Here is a 21,345-nt window from a genome sequence, read left to right as displayed (position 1 = left end):
GGGGCGTATCTACCTTGAGGCACTGCTCCTCGGAAGAAGGGACCTTTTGGGCAGCAGCTGACAGCTATGCAGGGCCGCCAGCAGAGGGGTAGCACCGGTACCCTTGCAGTGACCCGGACAGCAGGAGAATAGATGCGGGGGAAGGCAGTTGCAGAGCGATGCTCCTGTACCTCTCCCCCCAGCAGCTGATGAGCCGGGACCAGGGGACAGCTTGGAGCAGGGAGAGAAGTGTTGGAGAGGAATAAGCCCGGAGCAGGTGAGCTGTGCTGTGTTCTGTGGGATCTCCCTGCCTCCCTCCCTACACTGACAGATCGTATGGGGCTGCAACCCCCCCCTTCCTGCTGCCCGGAGATCAGCAGCCCTTGGAGAAGGTGTTTGTGTGCAGCCCCATATGATGTGAGAAAGGAAGAGAGAGAGAAGGGGAAGAGAGAGAGAGGGAATAGAGAGAGAGAGGGAAGATGTGTATTTCTGTGTATGTACATGTATCTGTGTGTATGCGTGTCTGTACGTGCCTGTGTGTGTATACATGTGTCTGCATGTGTGTGTGTGTACATGTTTCTGTGTGTGTATGTACATGTCTGTGTGTGTACAGGTGTCTCTGTGTGTGTTTGTTGGTGGTGAGTAACTCTAAGGCCTGGCTAGTAGCTCAGAACTTGAAATTTTAAGCCCTGGCTTAAGCTATTTTTCCTGTACCAAGACAAGAATGGGGCGAAGACAAGTGCTCCTCTTTGGTTCTGGTGATCAAGTCCTGAGGCGCCCTCAGACCACTTCTAGACCTGGAATATCTGAATTTGTCTATGACGGCCCCTCCTTTCAAGATGGATTCCTGGGAGGCCATCATTTCTGTAGTAAAAGTCAGAGACTGGATGGCCTCAGTGGGTTTGGCAGGCACCTATCTGCATGCCCTCATAGTTCTGGCTCATTATCACTTTCTCAGGTTTTCCATTCGGGCACTTTTCCAGTTCGTTCTTTGCCATCTCCCCAAACCCTGGTCCTTCACCACCTCACTCACCCACTAGGCACCCTCCTACCCCCACGAACCGCCGCAACCCCCTCAACCTTATACCTGTCCCCCTCCTCCCCACATCCATCCCTCCACTCTCGGTTGCACTCCTGAACGCCCAATCAGTTTGCAACAAGCTCACCGCCATCCATGACCTCTTTATCTCCCACTCCCTCAACCTCCTAGCGGTCACCGAAACCTGGATCCAAGCCACTGACTCCGCCTCCCCTGCAGCACTCTCCTATGGAGGTCTCATCTGGTCCCATTCACCCAGACCGAGCGGTCGTAGAGGTGGTGGGGTCGGCGTGCTCTTGTCACCGCTGACCACCTTCCAGGTTCTCCCAAACCCTCCCTCTCTATCCTTCTCCTCCTTTGATGCCCACTGCATCCGACTCTTCTCTCCCACCCCTCTGAGGATTGCAGTAATCTATCAGCCTCCTGGACCCGTATCCCGCTTTCTTGACGAATTTTCCGCCTGGCTGCCCTTTCTTCCTCTCCTCTGAGCTACCCACCATCATCCTTGGAGACTTCAATATCCCTATCAATGTCAACAACCCGGCTACATCCCAACTCCTCCATTTAACGTCTTCTTTTGCACTCACACAGTGCACACAGTCCTCCACCCACACCAATGGGAACACCCTGGACCTCGTTTTCTCTCATCTCTGCACCCTCCACAACCTCACAAACACCCCTTTCCCTCTCTCTGACCACAACTTCATTACGTTCTCCGTCTTCCCATCCTATAACGCCTCCCCCCAAACATCAAACCATCACCAGCCGTAACCTCCGCAACCTGAACCCGGCCCCTTTCCACTCTGCAGCTGATCGTCTGTACGACAGTACCCTTCCACTGTCATGCCCTGACCTGGCCACTACTGCGTATAACGACTCACTGTCAGCTGCCTTAGACTCCTTAGCACCCCTAACCACACGTAGCATGAGACCATGACCAAACTAAATATCTTAAATGACGCAGTTGCGCGCTGGAACGATTATGGCGCAAAACCAAATCCCCTCGAGCGTTCTCCCTCTACAAATCTGCCTTCCTCACCTACTCCTCCTCCCTCCACGCCGCCAAACAAGCCTGCTTCGTAACCCTCATCAACACCCTCTCCACCTGTCCTCGCCGGCTCTTCTCCACTTTCAACTCCCTACTCTCTCCCCTCCACCCAGTACCTCACTCACCGCCCATGAGATTGCCAATCACTTCCAAAATAAGATCGACGCAATCCATAGGGACATTGCCAATGCTCAACCTACCTCCCCACCTAACCTCCCTTCTACTATAACCCCATCAACTCTCCCCTCCTCTGACCTCGCAACCGCCCTACCCCCCCACCACACCTAACGTCCTGCACACTATAACCTCCCCAACACTCCGCTCCTTCAGCCTTGCTACCACTGTGGAGGTCACTAAGGTCTTCTCAGAAGCCCGCCTCACCACTTGACCCTGTCCCCACACAACTCCTCTGGTCACCCTCCTCCTCCATCCTACGCTCCCTCACCCACATCTTCAATCTCTCCCTCTGTACTGGCGCATTCCCCTCCCCCCTAAAGCACGCGTACATCACCCCCATACTCAAAAAACCCTCCCTGGACCCCACCGACCTGAACAACCTTAGACCTCTCTGCTGCCATTTACTTCCAAGCTCCTTGAGCGCTTAGTCTACAATCGCCTAAGCTCCCACCTCACTGACAATAACCTCCTTGATCCACTACAGTCTGGCTTCTGTCCCCTACACTCCACCGAAACCGCCCTACTCAAAATCACTAATGACCTGCTAACCGCCAAAGCTAGTGGCCACTACTCAGTCCTCTTACTCCTCGACCTCTCTGCGGCCTTCGACACAGTCGACCACCCCCTCCTCCTTAATAAACTACACTCCCTCGGCATCAGAGACTCCTCTCTCTCCTGGCTCTCCTCCTATCTATCCCAACGCTCCTTCAGCGTTACCTATAACGCTACCACCTCCCCCTTTCTCCCTCTCTCTGTTGGGGATCCCCAAGGCTCTGTCCTCGGGCCCCTTCTCTTCTACATCTACACCTCCTCCCTCGGCAAACTGATACACTCCCGCGGCTTCAAATATCACCTCTACGCTGATGACACTCAATTTTACCTCTCCACCCCTCGCCTCACCCCTTCAGTCTCTGCCTGTATCACCCACCTACTGAACGACATATCAGACTGGATGTCGCTCCATTTCCTCAAATTGAACCTTTCCAAAACTGAGCTCCTGATTTTCCCCCCAGCCCGTGCCCCCCCCTCTCCATCATGACCAACAACATCACCATCAGTCCCACCCCGCAAGCCAAAGTCCTAGGTGTCACTCTAGACTCAGACCTGTCCTTCCAACCCCATGTCCAATCATTGGAAAACTCGTGCAAGCTCCACCTCTGCAACATCTCCAAAATACATTCGTTCCTAACCCCAGACACTAAACAACTCATTCACTCCCTTATCTCACGTCTGGACTACTGCAACTCCCTTCTCACCAGCCTACCTCATCGCAGACTATCCCCGCTTCAGTCTATCTTGAACTCAGCGGCCAGACTCATCCACCTTACCAACCGCTCCGTATCCGCCACCCCCCTCTGCCAATCCCTCCACTGGCTCCCGATTGCCCAACGCATTAAATTCAAACTACTAACACAGACAAACAAAGCTATTCATAATGCTGCCCCAAACTACCTCACCGACCTGATACCCAAATACCACCCTACCCGTAATCTTCGTTCCTCACAAGACCGCCGACTTTCTAGCTCCCTGGTCTCCACCTCCCATGCCTGACTGCAGGACTTCTCCAGGACTTCCCCCATCCTCTGGAACTCACTACCCCAATCCATCAGACTGTCACCTACCCTCCTCACCTTTAGGCGCACCCTGAAAACCCATCTCTCTAGGGAAGCCTACCCCGCCCTCACCTAACAGCCGATCTCCACTCCTCCTACCACTCCATACCCCACAGCCACTTCCTCCTGTACCACTATCCCCTCCCTCCTAGATTGTAAGCTCGAAAGAGCAGGGCCCTTGAACCCCTCATGTTTTGTTTTGTTACTGTATTGTCTCATGTTCTGTCCTCCACTATAATGTACGGCACTGAGCAAACCTTTTAGCACTATATAAATACTGAATAATAATAATTCGGGCTTTGCACCACTCCAAGAACCTTCACAAGGCTGCTGTCAGCCACCACAGCTGTTCTGAAACTCAGGGGTCTTCAGATATTTTAATACCTCAATGATATCCTTCTGTTGGCCCTGTCAAGGAGTGTTCTAATGAATCACATGTCTCTAACCTGTAACACACTCAAATGCTTTGGATGGATAATCAACCATCAAAAGAGTCAACTGTAATCAACGCAGTTCCTGCTACATCTTTCTCCCCTAGAACAGTGGTTCTCAACCTTTCTAATGCCGCGACCCCTTAATACAGTTCCTCATGTTGTGGTGACCCCCAACCATAAAATTATTTTCATTGCTACTTCATAACTGTAATTTTGCAGTGGGAGGAGTAGTGCCATGTCATTGGTGTCAGTGGAAGGAGTAGTGCCCCATCACTGATGTCAGTGGGATGAATAGTGCCCCATTGTTGGTATCAGTGGGAGGAATAGTGCCCCATCACTGATGTCAGTGGGATGAATAGTGCCCCATCATTGGTATCAGTGGGAGGAATAGTGCCCCATCGTTGGTATCAGTGGGAGGAATAGTGCCCCATCACTGATGTCAGTGGGATGAATAGTGCCCCATCACTGGTGTCAGTGGGAGGAATAGTGCCCCATCACTGGTGTCAGTGGGAGGAATAGTGCCCCATCACTGATGTCAGTGGGATGCATAGTGCCCCATCGTTGGTATCAGTGGGAGGAATAGTGCCCCATCACTGATGTCAGTGGGATGAATAGTGCCCCATCACTGGTGTCAGTGGGAGGAATAGTGCCCCATCACTGGTGTCAGTGGGAGCAATAGTGCCCCATCGTTGGTGTCAGTGGGAGGAATAGTGCCCCATCGTTGGTGTCAGTGGGAGGAATAGTGCCCCATCGTTGGTGTCAGTGGGAAGATTAGTGCCCCATCGTTGGTGTCAGTGGGAGGAATAGTGCCCCATCGTTGGTGTCAGTGGGAGGAATAGTGCCCCATCGTTGGTGTCAGTGGGAGGAATAGTGCCCCATCGTTGGTGTCAGTGGGACGAATAGTGCCCCATCGTTGGTATCAGTGGGAGGAATAGTGCCCCATCGTTGGAGTCAGTGGGAGGAATAGTGCCCCATCATTGTTGTCAGTGGGAGGAATAGTGCCCCATCATTGGTGTCAGTGGGAGGAGTAGTGCCCCATCATTGGTGTCAGTGGGGGGAGTAGTGCCCCATCATTGGTGTCAGTGGGGGGAGTAGTGCTCCATCACTGGTGTCAGTGGGGGGAGTAGTGCCCCATCACTGGTGTCAGTGGGAGGAGTAGTGCTCCATCACTGGTGTCAGTGGGAGGAATAGTGCCACATCATTGGTGTCAGTGGGAGGAATAGTGCCCCATCATTGGTGTCAGTGGGGGGAGTAGTGCCCCATCATTGGTGTCAGTGGGGGGAGTAGTGCCCCATCATTGGTGTCAGTGGGAGGAATAGTGCCCCATCACTGGTGTCAGTGGGGGGAGTAGTGCCCCATCACTGGTGTCAGTGGGAGTAGTGCCCCATCACTGGTGTCAGTGGGAGGAATAGTGCCACATCATTGGTGTCAGTGGGAGGAATAGTGCCCCATCATTGATGTCAGTGTGGTGGAGGGGAGAATAGTGCCCCATCATTGGGGTCAGGGGGGGGGGGAAATAGTGTCCCATCGTTGGTGTCAGTGGGGGGAGGAATAGTGCCCCATCATTGGTGTCAGTGGGAGGAATAGTGCCCCATCATTGATGTCAGTGTGGTGGAGGGGAGAATAGTGCCCCATCATTGGGGTCGGGGGGGGAAATAGTGCCCCATCGTTGGTGTCAGTGGGGGGAGGAATAGTGCCCCATCGTTGGTGTCAGTGGGGGGAGGAATAGTGCCCCATCGTTGGTGTCAGTGGGGGGAGGAATAGTGCCCCATCGTTGGTGTCAGTGGGGGGAGGAATAGTGCCCCATCGTTGGTGTCAGTGGGGGGAGGAATAGTGCCCCATCGTTGGTGTCAGTGGGGGGAGGAATAGTGCCACATCGTTGGTGTCAGTGGGGGGAGGAATAGTGCCACATCGTTGGTGTCAGTGGGGGGAGGAATAGTGCCCCATCATTGGTGTCAGTTGGGGGAGGAATAGTGCCCCACCGTTGGTGTCAGTGGGGGGAGGAATAGTGCCCCATCGTTGGTGTCAGTGGGGGGAGGAATAGTGCCCCATCGTTGGTGTCAGTGGGGGGAGGAATAGTGCCCCATCGTTGGTATTAGTGACACAAATGATGGGGCACTATTCCTCCCACTGACACCAATGATACTTACTTTGCTGACCCCTGCTCCAGCCTGGGCTCGCTCTCTCACTTACATGTCAGCTGTCTTCCTTCTCTGGCCGCTCTCCTCTTCACTCGCTCCGGCAGCTCCCTCGGTCTTCTTTGATGTACGCGCGCTGCCGCTCGGCTCCTCCTCTCCAAGCTCCACCTCCTCGCCGGTGATTGGCCGCCTGTGTGCCTCTCCTGAGCTACAGTTCCGGTGGCCAATCAGCGGTGAGGAGGCGGAGCTGCTGAGCGATCCCGGAGGTGTGGCCAGGTGACATGAGCAGCGTATAATCCCGCCCACACATCGCCGGAGACAGCAGCGGTGTCTCGGTTCCTAAGACCATCGGAAATATGTGTTTTCCGATGGTCTTAGGCGACCCCTGGGAAATGGTCGTTCGACCCCCAAAGGGGTCGCGACCCCCAGGTTGAGAACCGCTGCCCTAGAAGAAAGTCCAAAAGATCCAGTCTTGGATGAGGGAAGTAATGAGCAAGCCTTGCTTATTGGCAAGAGAATACATGCAGTAACTAAGCCTTCTGTTATCCACCATCTCAGTTGTTCCTTGGATCAGATGCTGAGGAAGGAAGTTTCAATTCAGTTTCCTTCACTAGTGGGATCATCATTTATTGAACTGGAAGATCCTCATACCAGGTTCGATAGCCCATTTATTAACCCGATAGATGGTTTTGCGTAATCGGAAGGGCAGTGTCCCTCTCGAGCTTCCAGAACCAGGCTGGTGGATTGGGGGAGTCCACAGCTTTGGTCACCAGGTTCAAGATCATTAGAAGAGACAGAGGCAGAGTTAGTAGCTTCCCTGATTCACTCTGCTAGCGTTCCAGTATCTGTTACATGGAAAAGTGGTGCAGGTGCTTTCAGAAAATTGGACTACAGTGGCTTGCTTGTCCTGTCAAGCAGGCACCAGAAGCTTGCCTCTCCTAAGAATAGCCTGTCAAATCTTCCTTTGAGCAAAAGGGAATTTACCCTTTCTTCATACCTTTCAGGAACAGAGAACATTAAGGTGGACCAGAGTAAGAGTTTGGTAGATCATAGCGTATGGGGCCTTGATTCAAAATTGTTGTAGAAAAAGACTGGGCGCAACCAAACGTGAATCTGATGGTGTCAGCAATAAACTTCCAGTTTCCCTCTATTTCTCCTAATTCGGGACCAGCAAACCTTGAGCCAAGATGTCCTTTCCAGACCATGGAGGTATTGCCTAGTGCACATCTTTCCTCCAATCCCTCTAATTCTAACGGTTCTCCTGCACATACAACACAAAGTGGGAGCAATAATAGCCCTGGCCGAGCCAAACTTGGTTTCCCCTTGTATAGAGCATAAGGCTAGAACAACCAATTCCACTCCCAGTTTGTTTGGATCTCCTTGTTCAGAATGGGGTGTTCCATCTGAACCCCACAAGTCAGAAAGGAATAGCTTGGAAGTTGAGAGGTGGTCTTTAAGACATCTGGAGCTGTCAAAGGGCATAGTTGACACCTTGTTGCAAGCTAGGAAAAAGTCAACTATTTTGACTTTCCATTGGGTATGGAAATCCTTTCTTTTGTGACTCTTTCTGGCAAAAATTGGAATGCTTCAATTCCCTCGGTATCTAATGTTCTTAAATTCCTGCAAAACAGTTTAAAAGTGGCCCTTGGTTATACAGTAATTAGTTGCAAATTCAAGTTTCAGTCCTCTCAGCCATGGCAAGTAAAAGATGGAACTATAAACCCTTAGGTCATTCATTTTCTGAAGCCAGCAGTGAAGATTAGATCACTAGTGGAAATTTGTCACTTGGTTTCAATGTTTCTTGCTGGCACCACCATTTTACCTGATAACTTTGTGTTCCTTATTCCATGTGGCTCTGAGGACATATTTCTTGATGGCAATTGCACAAGGAGAGCATCTGACATGTATGCCTTTTTAGCTAGAGAGCCATACTGCTGGATCCTGCAAGACAGAGTCATTCTGAGACAGGTTCCAAATTTCTTCCAAAAAATGTCAACTTTATTCAATATAAGTTGGGAGTCCATACTTTCACCTATCCTGGAAGATGGGTCAGAGGATGAGTGGAAGACGTTAGATCTGGTTCATTCATTCTCAGTATATCCTCCATGAAATGCATGGAGGACACCCGTGAATGAGATATTCTTTATACCTGCCACCAAGGTCTAAGGAAGGGCTTCACGGTACTACTCAAAGTCATGTCTTCATGGATTGTCAAGACCATTCATATTGTCTACAAAGTCCTAGGCTTGCCACCATCTTTGGAAGTGAGAGCAAATTCAACGAGAAGCATTTCAATTTCGTGGGCAGCATATGCTAAAGTGCCAGAAAAGGCAGTTTGCAAGTCAGCAAGCTGGAGCATGGCAAATGCATTTATTTGCCACCACAGAATGAGTAAGGCTTTTCCTTCAGCGCAGTCTTTTTTTTATCTACAGTCATTGCAGTGGCTGTCAGTGTTTAGGGGTTTACACGCAGCATTCAGTTTGTTTGTGTCTTGTTTTTTTCCCCTCCCTTTGTTCCTTTTAGCATTGCTTGGTACATCCCAAGGCTGACATAGGGAGCTCCAGGAATAGGGAAAATTGTATTCCATACTTACCATAATTTTCCTTTCCTGGATCCTCCCCATGTCAGCTGGGGATTCCCACTCAGTCTCCGTCGCAAGGAGCAGTATGTTGAACGCTGAGTGAGGGGAGACAGACACTCTTATAGGCTAGGGAAGAGGTTATCCTGGAGGGGCCAGATAGGGCAGAGCTGACCAATGATAGGCTAACATGGGGAGGGTCCAGGAAAGGAAAATTAACTAAGTATGGAATACAATTTTCCCTAATATATATACTGTGTGTAATATATATTAGTGGGAAACAGCTCTTTTGAATATGATTAAAGTTAAATAATAAAAATATAACATTAATATAAATAGCATATTTAAGGGATGCCCTAAGCCTGCTTGTGAAGTGGTGCACCTGTAAGATGTACACAAGAAAAAGAAGCAAAAGTGACATTTTAGAAATAAAAAAAATTGACGTTGAATGAAATTTCCTTGCCGGTTTTCTCTCTTTGTAAACAGCAGAATAAAGACCCCTCCAAAACCAAAGGGCATAGCAAGCTGGCGAGTGCCCTCAGGGACATGTGCTAATGCAAAACAATTTATTTTTTTAAAGTACTGTTTACAGGGAACTATCATTACTTGCAAATGTATTTATTTCTTTCAAAAATGTCACTTTGAATTGTGTACATCCTATAACAAAAGTGACAAACAAAACAAAAACACCATGCAGCCCCTCCAACAATAAAAAAATCGATTTTAAGCCTTTTCCTTGATGGGGTTTGTAGAACACCATGCAAAAAAACAAACAGTGGAGTGTACCGGATCCTTATCAAACATGAGGGTTTGGTAGTGGAGTCTACCCAAATTCCATACCCGATCCTTATCAAACATGAGGGTTTGGTAGTGGAGCCTACCCAAATTCCATACCAGATCCTTACCAAACATGAGGGTTTGGTAGTGGAGTCTACCCAAATTCCATATCAGATCCTTATCAAACATGAGGGTTTGGTAGTGGAGTCTACCCAAATTCCATACCAGATCCTTATCAAACATGAGGGTTTGGTAGTGGAGTCTACCCAAATTCCATACCAGATCCTTATCAAACATGAAGGTTTGGTAGTGGAGTCTACCCAAATTCCATACCAGATCCTTATCAAACATGAGGGTTTGGTATAGACATTTAGTTGGAAGCCCACTCAACAAAAACAAATTCGATACTAGACCCCCTTGGGCAACTGTTGCTGCCCTATCTAGTGACATCAATTACATAAAGATGGGGACCCTTAAGCTATCTTTATGTGCATGTGTCTGGCTCTAGACCAGGGGTGGGCAAACTTTTTGACTTGAGGGCCGCAATGGGTTCATATATTGGACCCAGGGGCCGGACCAAGAGTAGATGAATGATGTGTATGTGTCATCCATAGTAAGTATAGTAATATTCCCCCATAGTAAGCATAGTAATTAATCCCCCATATAGTAATTCATTCCCCATAGTAATTCATCCCCCATAGTAATTCATCCCCCATATAGTAATTCATCCCCCATAGTAATTCATCCCCCATATAGTAATTCATCCCCCATATAGTAATTCATCCCCCATATAGTAATTCATCCCCCATAGTAATTCATCCCCCATATAGTAATTCATCCCCCATATAGTAATTCATCCCCCATAGTAATTCATCCCCCATATAGTAATTCATCCCCCATAGTAATTCATCCCCCATATAGTAATTCATCCCCCATATAGTAATTCATCCCCCATAGTAATTCATCCCCCATAGTAATTCATCCCCCATATAGTAATTCATCCCCCATAGTAATTCATCCCCCATATAGTAATTCATCCCCCATAGTAATTAATCTCCCATATAGTAATTCATCCCCCATAGTAATTAATCCCCCCATATAGTAATTCATCCCCCATATAGTAATTCATCCCCCATAGTAATTAATCCCCCATATAGTAATTCATCCCCCATATAGTAATTCATCCCCCCTGTAGTAATTCATCCCCCATATTAAGTCCCCAAGTCCCCCATAGTAATTCATCCCCCATATAGTAATTCATCCCCCCCTATAGTAATTCATCCCCCATATAGTAATTCATCCCCCATATTAAGTCCCCAAGTCCCCCCTGTGTCAATTCACTTACCTTTGCTCCACGCGTTCCTCTCGCCGTGTTCCCACGCAGTTCCGGTGTAGCATGAAAATCTGTCTCCTATGAGGATCTGTCCCCCTCGATACTGCGCATGTGCCAGTTTCAGGCATTAGCAGCCGATCGGCGATCTCCGGCACATGCGCAGATACGTCGAGGGGGACAGATCCTCATAGCTCCGCGGGCCGGATTAAAAGGTCCGCCGGGCCGTAGTTTGCCCATTGCTGCTCTAGACTGTTCTTTAAAGAGAGTGGCCTTGGCAGTGTCTGAACAGTGGCTCCAGCTTGGACCTTTCCCGAGATGCTGCACACAATAGGTCAGGAGGAAGGAAAAGGGAGCCAGTCTCTGGAAGAGACAAAACCCCTCTATGAAGCACAATCCTATCTACTACCTCCTCGTCTGTCTACCCTTCTATGTCTGTGCTAAGCCTGTGTGCAGGGGAAGCATGCAATTATCACCTATTAATGGCTCACAGTCTGTGATGGCTCAGATGTGACGTGGAGTCCATCAGAATTGGATAGTCAGGTGCAGTTGCCATTTTTTCTTTTGATGCGTCATCGGGATCATCACTTATTATGACTGATGAGGAGCTGCATTATTGGTCAACATGACTGAACATGGATTAATATTGTGGGACTGAGTGTATTTATTTGCACTTTATTATTATATTAAGGCTGCGCAGGTGGATGACAGGTCTCTGTCCACTTTGCTGCTGCAGAGGACACATCCCGCTGATTTCAATGGAACCGTCGGATAGAAAAAGGACCGCCTGTCCGTTTCCACCCGATTGTCATCCAATCCGATCCGCTGGACGCATGAGGAACGGATCCCCATCCGTCTGTTTTTGGTGTACAGGACCAGATCAGATGCTGGCGGGTGTCAGCAGACTACTGTCCATCGACGTCGGTCCATAGAAGTCTATGGATGGACCAGTCGGGTCCACCTGAAAAACGGACAGGTGGACCCCATTGGTCTGTTCGTGTGAAAGCCCCTCACCCACAAAGGGTGCAGGGTTGTAATAGTCAGCTTTGCCTGTTGATTGGGAGGAATCCCATATGATTGGATCCGATTCTTCAGTCTTCTGATCCAATTGTCGAGATCCTGATCTGGATCTGCAAACCCAGGCAGCAGCTGGGGCAAAAACCCATCCATCCAGAACCAAAGAAGGAGGGGACAGGTGTGGTCAGCTGCCTGTTCCCCTGTTGGGGATTACCATAGAGCTCTTCCATTGCACCATTGCTGTCACTGCTGTCTGACATGTTAGATCCTGTTTGTAGAAACTAAGTGTTGTATATCGTATCAGCAAATGACCAGCCACACAGTGATGTTCAATTGACCTTTACTGATTGTATGCATGACAGAAACATATAACCAACATTAAACTGAGGGGTATAAAGAGATAGCAATTAAACTGGGTAACAGGAGTACCAGTGTTAGGACATGGATCACCTGCTGGTGGCACCGTGGTTTCCAGAGCTGAAGTGTTTAGTTCCAGTGTTCAGCTGTAATCAGTCTCCACCTAATGCTGGCTGCTGGAAAGGTATATAAACCCTCCTCCAGCTTCCCTCAGTGCCTCAGGGTTTTGCCTTTGTGCCACATACCTGGTTATTAATGCTCTGCTCCTGACCTTGATCCCGCTCCCAACCGTAATCCTGTTCCTGTGCCAGTACTAGCATCCTGTACCCTGCTACCGCATATTGGGCCCTCCTTGTTCCTGATCCCAGTTCTGGTCCCCTTCCTGAGCTTTCTCCCTGGTGGTTCCGTGCATCCCCTGTCTTGGCCTGCATATCTGTCTTTTTCCTTTCATTGTACATACTTTATTATAATTCACTTGTGTCTTGTATTCTGTTTGCTGGTTTCGGATGGGCTTCATTAATAATAAATTATACTTTAATCATAGTCTGGTTTCAATTAAGTGCAGCTACACTGATCTGGTCTCCCCTGCTGTTGCTGGATACCAGCACTCTGTACCTAACACAACACTGAGGCTATCTGCTACCCCTACAGGAACAGCTCGGTAGATTGGGCGATCTGTTCTTTTGCCTTGACTCTGTGCACAACCTCAGCCCCTCTGATACACCAGGTTAAGCAAATGGATACTGCAATACTAGAGGGAACACAAATATAAATATCCTATACACAACTATGGTTCAGTTTCAGAAAGTAAACACCAGATTGGTTAGTGGTAAAGGAATTTAATATATTGTCATGGGTAGAAGTAAATAGCAGTATATACATAAATGAGCAAGTAGAGAATTAGGACAATCACAGTTCACTAGCCAATAAAGTTAGTCTATAATCTAGGCTTAGATTATAGGGCTGGATTAAAGTAGACCTGGTAATTCACAAGATCAGCAAAAAGCAATGGCATTGGAAAACAGTAACAGCAATGGGGCTCAATACTACAATTCTTTATAACCTGTAGGCTATAACCCCTTTAGAGTGCACTGTATATGAATTGCAGTGGTGAACGTTAAGACTACCTAAAGACAACAGGCAAGGTTCTTGTGAAGCAGTTATCTGAGTGAGCAGTCCTATGTCCTAGTTCTTCATCCAGCTAGTGTTGGGGCCAGTCTTTATGGTGGTGCACATAAGTGCAGTACCAGCAAAGTCTGCATGAAATGAATAATGCTGCTAGTTATATGACCAGTCTCTGTGCTCAGTCTGCTAGCAGCAACAAATTAATGGCAGCAGTGCCCTATCACCCAGTCCCAGCATTTCAGCTGCTTCAGTACCACTGTCCAGTTGTCTGCTCGCTTCTGGGTTTGCCTGGAGTGGCTCCAGTACTCAATACACTGGTTATCAGTGTCCCAATATCTGTCTTGTAGCAGGTTGGAATGCACATAGGGATATCAATATGCACACTCCGTTCCACCTCACAGCATCTTTCCTGTATTTAACCCATTGAGCGCTCCCTCTACAACTCTATTACCTACAAGAACCCCTCAGATACCTTCACTACTACCTTTTCCTCTCTGCTTCTCAATACTGTCACTACTTCCCCACCGGCAGGACAATCTGGTCAGCATCCTGTAACCACTCGCAGAACAGTATCTAAATCAATCAAGAAACAAAACTTCCCAAACTATACTATTCGTCCACGAGCCACACCTACGTCAACAGCTGTTCAGCCTACCTTCATGCCAACAGCTCAAGTTCGGACTACGTCCATGCCAGCAGTTCCAGTCTAGCCTGTCCCAGTACCAGAAGAGCCTTGCCTGGTGCCATCTGTTGCAGTCCTAACAGTTTCTGTGCTAGTTGCTCCAGTCTTGTCAGCATCAATATTTCCTGTCAAGTCTGTGCCAGCTGCCTATCTCTGTACCAGCCACCTCAGTTTACCCTGTACCGGTATTAACTGTAGGCCAGACTGCCCCTGACCACCACCATTGCATATTTGGGACTCTCAGTACGCCAACTTTTCTCTAAAGCAACAATTCTCTGTTCAAACCTTTTTTAGGAAGTTCCATCCATGCCTGGAACTGACTGACTGACTCACTCAGCCAAGCAGGGTCCTCAACCACCGCCTAAAGCCATTATGCACCATACCCATGTTCCAGACCCCCAGCCTGAGTCTGCTGATAGCTCTCCTGCAGCCCAGTCTGATGCCATTGATCCTTTGCTTGCTGTCCAATCTGGCTCTACTGATCCTTTGCTACCCAGCTTGACTCTGCTGATCCTTTACCTGCTGACCAACATGATGCTACTGATAGCGGTCCTTTCTGACTCCACTGGTAGACAATCTGCTGTCAAGTGTCGGATGGGTTCTTGCTTCATTATTAATAAATAATACTTTATTCATACACAGTTTAGTTTCACTTTCATTAAAGTGTTACTAAACCCCAAACCCTGCATTCACTATATCTGGTCTCCCTGAAACCTACATTCACTACATCTAGTCTCCCCAGATCCTGCATTCACTATATCTAGCCTCCCCGGATCCTGCATTCACTATATCTAGTCTCCCCGGAACCTGTATTCACTATATCCGCTCTCCCCGGACCCTGCATTCACTATATCTGGTCTCCCTGAAACCTGCATTCACTATATCTAGTCTCCCCAGACCCTGCATTCACTATACCTGGTCTCCCCAGACCCTGCATTCACTATATCTGGTCTCCGCGGACCCTGCATTCACTAGATCTGGTCTCCCTGAAACCTGCATTCACTATATCTAGTCTCCCCGGACCCTGCATTCACTATACCTGGTCTCCCTGAAACCTGCATTCACTATATCTAGTCTCCCCGGACCCTGCATTCACTATATCTGTTCTCCCACAGTACACAGAACATGGAAATGCAATTATTTTAGTAAATATACACTGATAAACACCTTTTCTCATCAGCAGTATATAGCAGTCTTGTAACTTCTATCAGTGTCCAGATGAGCACTGGTTAAAGCTTGTAGGAGGAGTTTTCATTTTGCTCTGACTGTCCTATGGGCTGCATAACCCCTGACCCTCTGTCTGTACAGTGCTGATTGGCCCTGTGCTGATCACATGCACCCTCCCAAAGAAAAAAAAAAGAAAATCTCTGGGCCAGTCCACACCACCTGCAGTCCATGGTTTACAGTGGCATAGTTCACACCAATGCAGTAAAACGTGTCAAGTACACACCAGAACGCACATGTCCTTAAGTTGAAGAAAAAGAAAGGAGAAAAAATTAACTGGAACACATTAAAAGTGCATAAAAAATGCACCATAATGCGTCAAAAATGCACATACAGAAACAACTCCATTTCTATGGTGTGAACTTCCCCATAGCAATACACACTAAACTGAGCATGTGCACAATGACTCCTAGAGCTCTGTACTATCAACAGATGGATTGGGAACAGTAGAATATGGGGAGGATCAAGGAAGACAGGATCAAACAGCCTTTTTACACAATACAGAGGATTAACCCCTTAGGTTCCACAGTGAGTATAACAAGCATGCTTTACTGCATATACAGACTGATTTTGCTGTTGTGGGTTTAGTAAAATTTTTAAGTGCTGCTACACTGATCTGGTCACTCCTGCTGATGCCGTATACCAGAATTTCATATCCTAACAACCAGCAACAATTCTTACATTTGCTTTCGAAGTGTCAGGGGACTGGCCGCAGAGGATAGCTCAGATAATTGAGAACTGAAACCCCCCCAGCAGGCTCCACATAGATATGGCTGCAGAAGTCTCTGGTAATGCAGTCCAGGCAGCTGTGAGCAATGACACCCTACTGGAATGGCTGTATTGGTGAATCCATCTGGACAATATCCACCTCATGTTAGTGCTGTGCTCTTATGTCCTTCAGTGGCCCACTCACTGATTCTGACATAGGGGAACCCTGTACCTGGTCGCAGCTACTTAGCCCAGTCACAGCTGCTACATCAGGAATGGTCCTAATGAGCCCCAGGAGGTTGAAATAAGCTGCAATTCCCCCCCAACCCTGGGCTTTCCCAGGAGTCCATGGGATGATAGGAGCCCAGAAGTATGATTGTGGGTAATACAGGTTGAGGGTTGTGTTCATGCCACTGAGGAAGGTGGGTAAAGGGGCACTTTGCTACATAAGCACACATACACCTTTGGAAAGTTCTTAAAAAAAAAAACAACAACGTTAATAATTCATCAATCACATTGTCCAGCTTTGTAGATCAACATGGAACAACCCCCACCAACTCACAAAAAACACTCAGTGCTTTAAATACCTTACATTCTATTGATGTTAGGCTGACTGGTATGTAGCTGTCTGGTATACATCTAGATATCCCCCAGGACAGTTCTCAGCTCCCCATGCCCTTTGAAAATATCTTGCCTATTAGCCTTAAAAATGGACTGAATTAATTTTAACGTTTTTGCTTTCTTTGACCTCAGCTGGGTTTGGATTATAGTTCAGAACTTAGGAGCGAACCTGAACTCAGGGATGTTCCACTTCCTACATCCATCCGTAAGATTTCTGATGTCAGGGATGTTTGATTTCCTACAACCATCCGTAAGATTTCTGATGTCAGGGATGTTCCACTTCCTACATCCATCCGTAAGATTTCTGATGTCAGGGATGTTCCACTTCCTACATCCATCCGTAAGATTTCTGATGTCAGGGATGTTCCACTTCCTACATCCATCCGTAAGATTTCTGATGTCAGGGATGTTCAACTTCCTACACCCATCCGTAAGATTTCTGATGTCAGGGATGTTTGACTTCCTACACCCATCCGTAAGATTTCTGATGTCAGGGATGTTCAACTTCCTACATCCATCCTGTCAGGAATCTAGGAATGACCAGAAAGGTGTGGACTGACACAGGGAAACGCAGACTTCAGGTACAATATAATTATGATTAGCCACCCAGATATATAACTCACAGTGAACAAACCAACCTTCCACTAATCTTAGTACGTGCAGGAACACAGGCGTAGTCAGGGCTGGAGAGGTGGAATGGTCAGGGCGGCCGTAGGGTTCTGTAATGACCGTTTGGTGGTACCTCTAGCGGTCCTCAGGACGGGATTCCCCAGGGTGCGGAGTCTAAGTCCCAGTCTGCTTATTCACCAGGGCCCCTGATGGTGGGGATGGACTTGGAGCAGACAGGAACCAGGTCGCGGCCCCTGAGTACACCTGCTAGTGGTAGAGGGATCCGCCAGAGGTATGTGCAGGTAGAAAGCCTGATGTGAAGAGGCAGAAGGTATGAGCAGGGACCGCTGGATCCGTGCAGTATGGATGGATGGCAGAGTAGTTAGCGTGGTCAGACGGGCCAGGTCAGCAACGTGCGGGCAGCAAGGTACCAAAGGAGCAGGCAGAGAATGGTCAGGGTCACAAGCTGGGTTCAGTAACTCACGGGCAGCGTGGTACAGGGGATCAGGCAGAAGGATGGTCAGGCAAGCCAGGGGTTCAACAGGAGACGGTCAGCAGAGGTCAGGATCAAGCAGGGTCAGCAACGAAGCAGGAACACAGGATACCAGCTACAGGGGCTCATGGGAAAACATACACCAAGGCCCTGATCACAGGCCTGGTCATGCCTTAAATACACCTTCTGCAATCAGCCCCAGGTTTGGCTGATTGCAGGAGTGAGCTTCTGGCTGCTGAGAGCACCCGCTGGTCAGCCCTGGTACTGCAGCCCACACGGCAGGTGAGTCCCACCACCAGTGCTGAGTCCATTCCTGACACATCCGTAAGATTTCTGATGTCAGGGATGTTCCACTTCCTACACCCATCAGTGAGATTTCTGATGTCAGGGATGTTCCACTTCCTACAACCATCCATAAGATTTCTGATGTCAGGGATGTTCCACTTCCTACACCCATCAGTAAGATTTCTGATGTCAGGGATGTTCCACTTCCTACACCCATCAGTAAGATTTCTGATGTCAGGGATGTTCCACTTCCTACAACCATCCGTAAGATTTCTAATGTCAGGGATGTTCCACTTCCTACAACCATCCGTAAGATTTCCGATGTCAGGGATGTTCGACTTCCTACACCCATCAGTAAGATTTCCGATGTCAGGGATGTTCCACTTCCTACACCCATCAGTAAGATTTCCGATGTCAGGGATGTTCCACTTCCTACACCCATCAGTAAGATTTCCGATGTCAGGGATGTTCCACTTCCTACAACCATCAGTAAGATTTCCGATGTCAGGGATGTTCCACTTCCTACAACCATCCGTAAGAGTTCCGATGTCAGGGATGTTCCACTTCTTACAACCATCCGTAAGAGTTCCGATGTCAGGGATGTTCCACTTCCTACAACCATCCGTAAGATTTCTGATGTCAGGGATGTTCCACTTCCTACACCCATCCGTAAGATTTCTAATGTCAGGGATGTTCCACTTCCTACAACCATCCGTAAGATTTCCGATGTCAGGGATGTTCGACTTCCTACACCCATCAGTAAGATTTCCGATGTCAGGGATGTTCGACTTCCTACACCCATCAGTAAGATTTTCGATGTCAGGGATGTTCCACTTCCTACAACCATCAGTAAGATTTCCGATGTCAGGGATTTTCCACTTCCTACAACCATCCGTAAGATTTCTAATGTCAGGGATGTTCCACTTCCTACACCCATCCGTAAGAGTTCTGATGTCAGGGATGTTCCACTTCCTACAACCATCCGTAAGATTTCTGATGTCAGGGATGTTCCACTTCCTACAACCATCCGTAAGATTTCTGATATCAGGGATGTTCCACTTCCTACACCCATCAGTGAGATTTCTGATGTCTAACAAGGTTTGATTTATGTGCAAAACATTTGCCACACTGAGGGCAGAAATACGGCTTCTCCCCAGTGTGCAATCTCTCATGTCTTACAAGGTCTGTTTTTTGTGAGAAACATTTCTGACACTCGGGGCAGGAATACGGCTTCTCTCCAGTGTGACATTTTTTATGTCTTTCAAGGTCTGAGTTTCGTATAAAACCTTTCTTGCACTCTGGGCAGAAGTACAGATTCTCCCCAGTGTGAGATCTCTGATGTCTTTCAAGGTATGATTTCTGTGTAAAACATTTCCCGCACTCGAGGCAGGAATACGGCTTCTCCCCTGTGTGAGATCTCTGATGTATAACAAGGGCTGACTTTCTTGAAAAACCTTTTCTGCATTCGGAGCAGGAATACGGCTGCTGGCCTGTGTGCATCTTCTGATGTAAGTAATAAGAGGACAACAGTGAAAAACTATTTTTGCACTCGGGACAAGAATATGGCTTCTCCCCTGTGTGGGATCTCTGATGAACAACGAGGACTGATTTTTGTGAAAAACACTTTCCGCACTCTGGGCAGGAATAAGGCTTCTCCCCCGTGTGAGATCTCTGATGTATAACAAGGTCTGATTTGCGTGAAAAGCATTTTCCACACTCAGGACATGAAAACGGCTTCTCTCCTGTGTGAGATCTCTGATGTTTGGCAAGTAATGATTTCCTTGTATAACATCTCCCACATTCAGGACACGAATGTGGCTTATACCCAATGTGCAGTCTGTGATGTATATCAAGGTCTGATTTCCTTGAAAAACGTTTGCCGCACTCAGGGCAGGAATATGGTTTCTCCCCCGTGTGAGATCTATAATGTAGAACAAGTAATGATTTCCGTGCAAAACGATTCCCACATTCAGGGCAGGAATATGGTCTCTCGCCCATGTGAGATCTCTGATGACTAGCAAGCAGTGATTTCAATCTAAACGATATCCCACATTCAGGGCAGGCATACGGCTTATCACCACTGTGCAATCTCTGATGTTTAGAAAGGTCTGATTTCCTTGAAAAACACTTGTCGCACTCAGTGCAGGAATATGGTTTCTCCCCCGTGTGAGATATCTGATGTGTAGCAAGCAGTGATTTCCCTGCAAAACATTTCCCACACACAGGGCAGGAATACGGTTTCTCCCCTGTGTGAGATCTCTGATGTATAACAAGTAATGATTTCCGTGCAAAACATTTCCCACATTCACGGCAGGAATATGGTTTCTCCCTCGTGTGAGATCTCTGATGACTATCAAGCAATGATTTCAATCGAAAAGATTTCTCACATTCAGGGCATGAATACGGCTTATCACCACTGTGCAATCTCTGATGTTTAGAAAGGTCTGATTTCCTTGAAAAACCTTTGTTGCACTTAGGGCAGGAATATGGTTTCTCCCACATGTGAGATTTCTGATGTATAACAAGTAGTGATTTCTCTGCAAAACATTTCCCACATTCAGGGCAGGAATTTGGCTTCTTACTGGATGACTCCATCATAATGTCCTCCTCTTGAAATTCTTCTTTAATTACAATATTATAATCACTGAGGTTTCCACTCTGAAAATAGAATAATAAAATTAATTTAAACAAACCGTATATATAAATTATAACTACCAATAATTGTTATTCTTCTACCTGAACACGCTGTGAATAGTTGTGATCTTTCTGTGTGGATTCCCGGGAATGTAGAGGAGAGGGACATCTCTCTGGTGGGTTCCCATGACTGGATCCATCTGTAGGAAACACACACACTGACTGAATCCATTGTTTCTATGTGTTTATCAGATGATGGGGGATCTAGGTGGATCCTCCGTACTGCTCTCTCCTTTACAATAAAGTCTCCTCTTACCCGGTGATGTGAGGGGCGGCTGATTGTCCATCATGACGTCCTTGTAGAGATCCTTGTGTCCTTCTAAATACTCCCACTCCTCCATGGAGAAATAGACAGTGACACCCTGACACCTTATAGGAACCTGACACACACAATGATACAGTCACCATCCAGACACA

General features: G+C 47.8%; 1 protein-coding gene across 1 annotated transcript in view; it reads right to left on the bottom strand.

The window, feature by feature from the left end:
* The window catches only part of LOC149451819 (uncharacterized), a 118,998-nt gene extending 97,694 nt beyond the window's left edge, over positions 1-21,304 (bottom strand). The window contains 4 exon segments of the mRNA XM_089690136.1: positions 18,491-19,251; positions 19,311-20,892; positions 20,971-21,068; positions 21,185-21,304. Of these exon segments, the coding sequence (XP_089546262.1) occupies positions 18,491-19,251; positions 19,311-20,892; positions 20,971-21,068; positions 21,185-21,269 (2,526 nt within the window). The 5' untranslated portion in view covers positions 21,270-21,304.
* Positions 21,305-21,345: the final 41 nt, after the last annotated feature.

The sequence above is a fragment of the Staurois parvus genome, unplaced genomic scaffold, assembly GCF_062004578.1.
Source record: "Staurois parvus isolate SC_StPar_1 unplaced genomic scaffold, SC_StPar_1.0 ptg000519l, whole genome shotgun sequence".
Taxonomy (NCBI): domain Eukaryota; kingdom Metazoa; phylum Chordata; class Amphibia; order Anura; family Ranidae; genus Staurois; species Staurois parvus.
The sequence above is the reverse complement of the archived record's forward strand: the minus strand, read 5'-3'. Positions and strand labels throughout refer to the sequence as shown.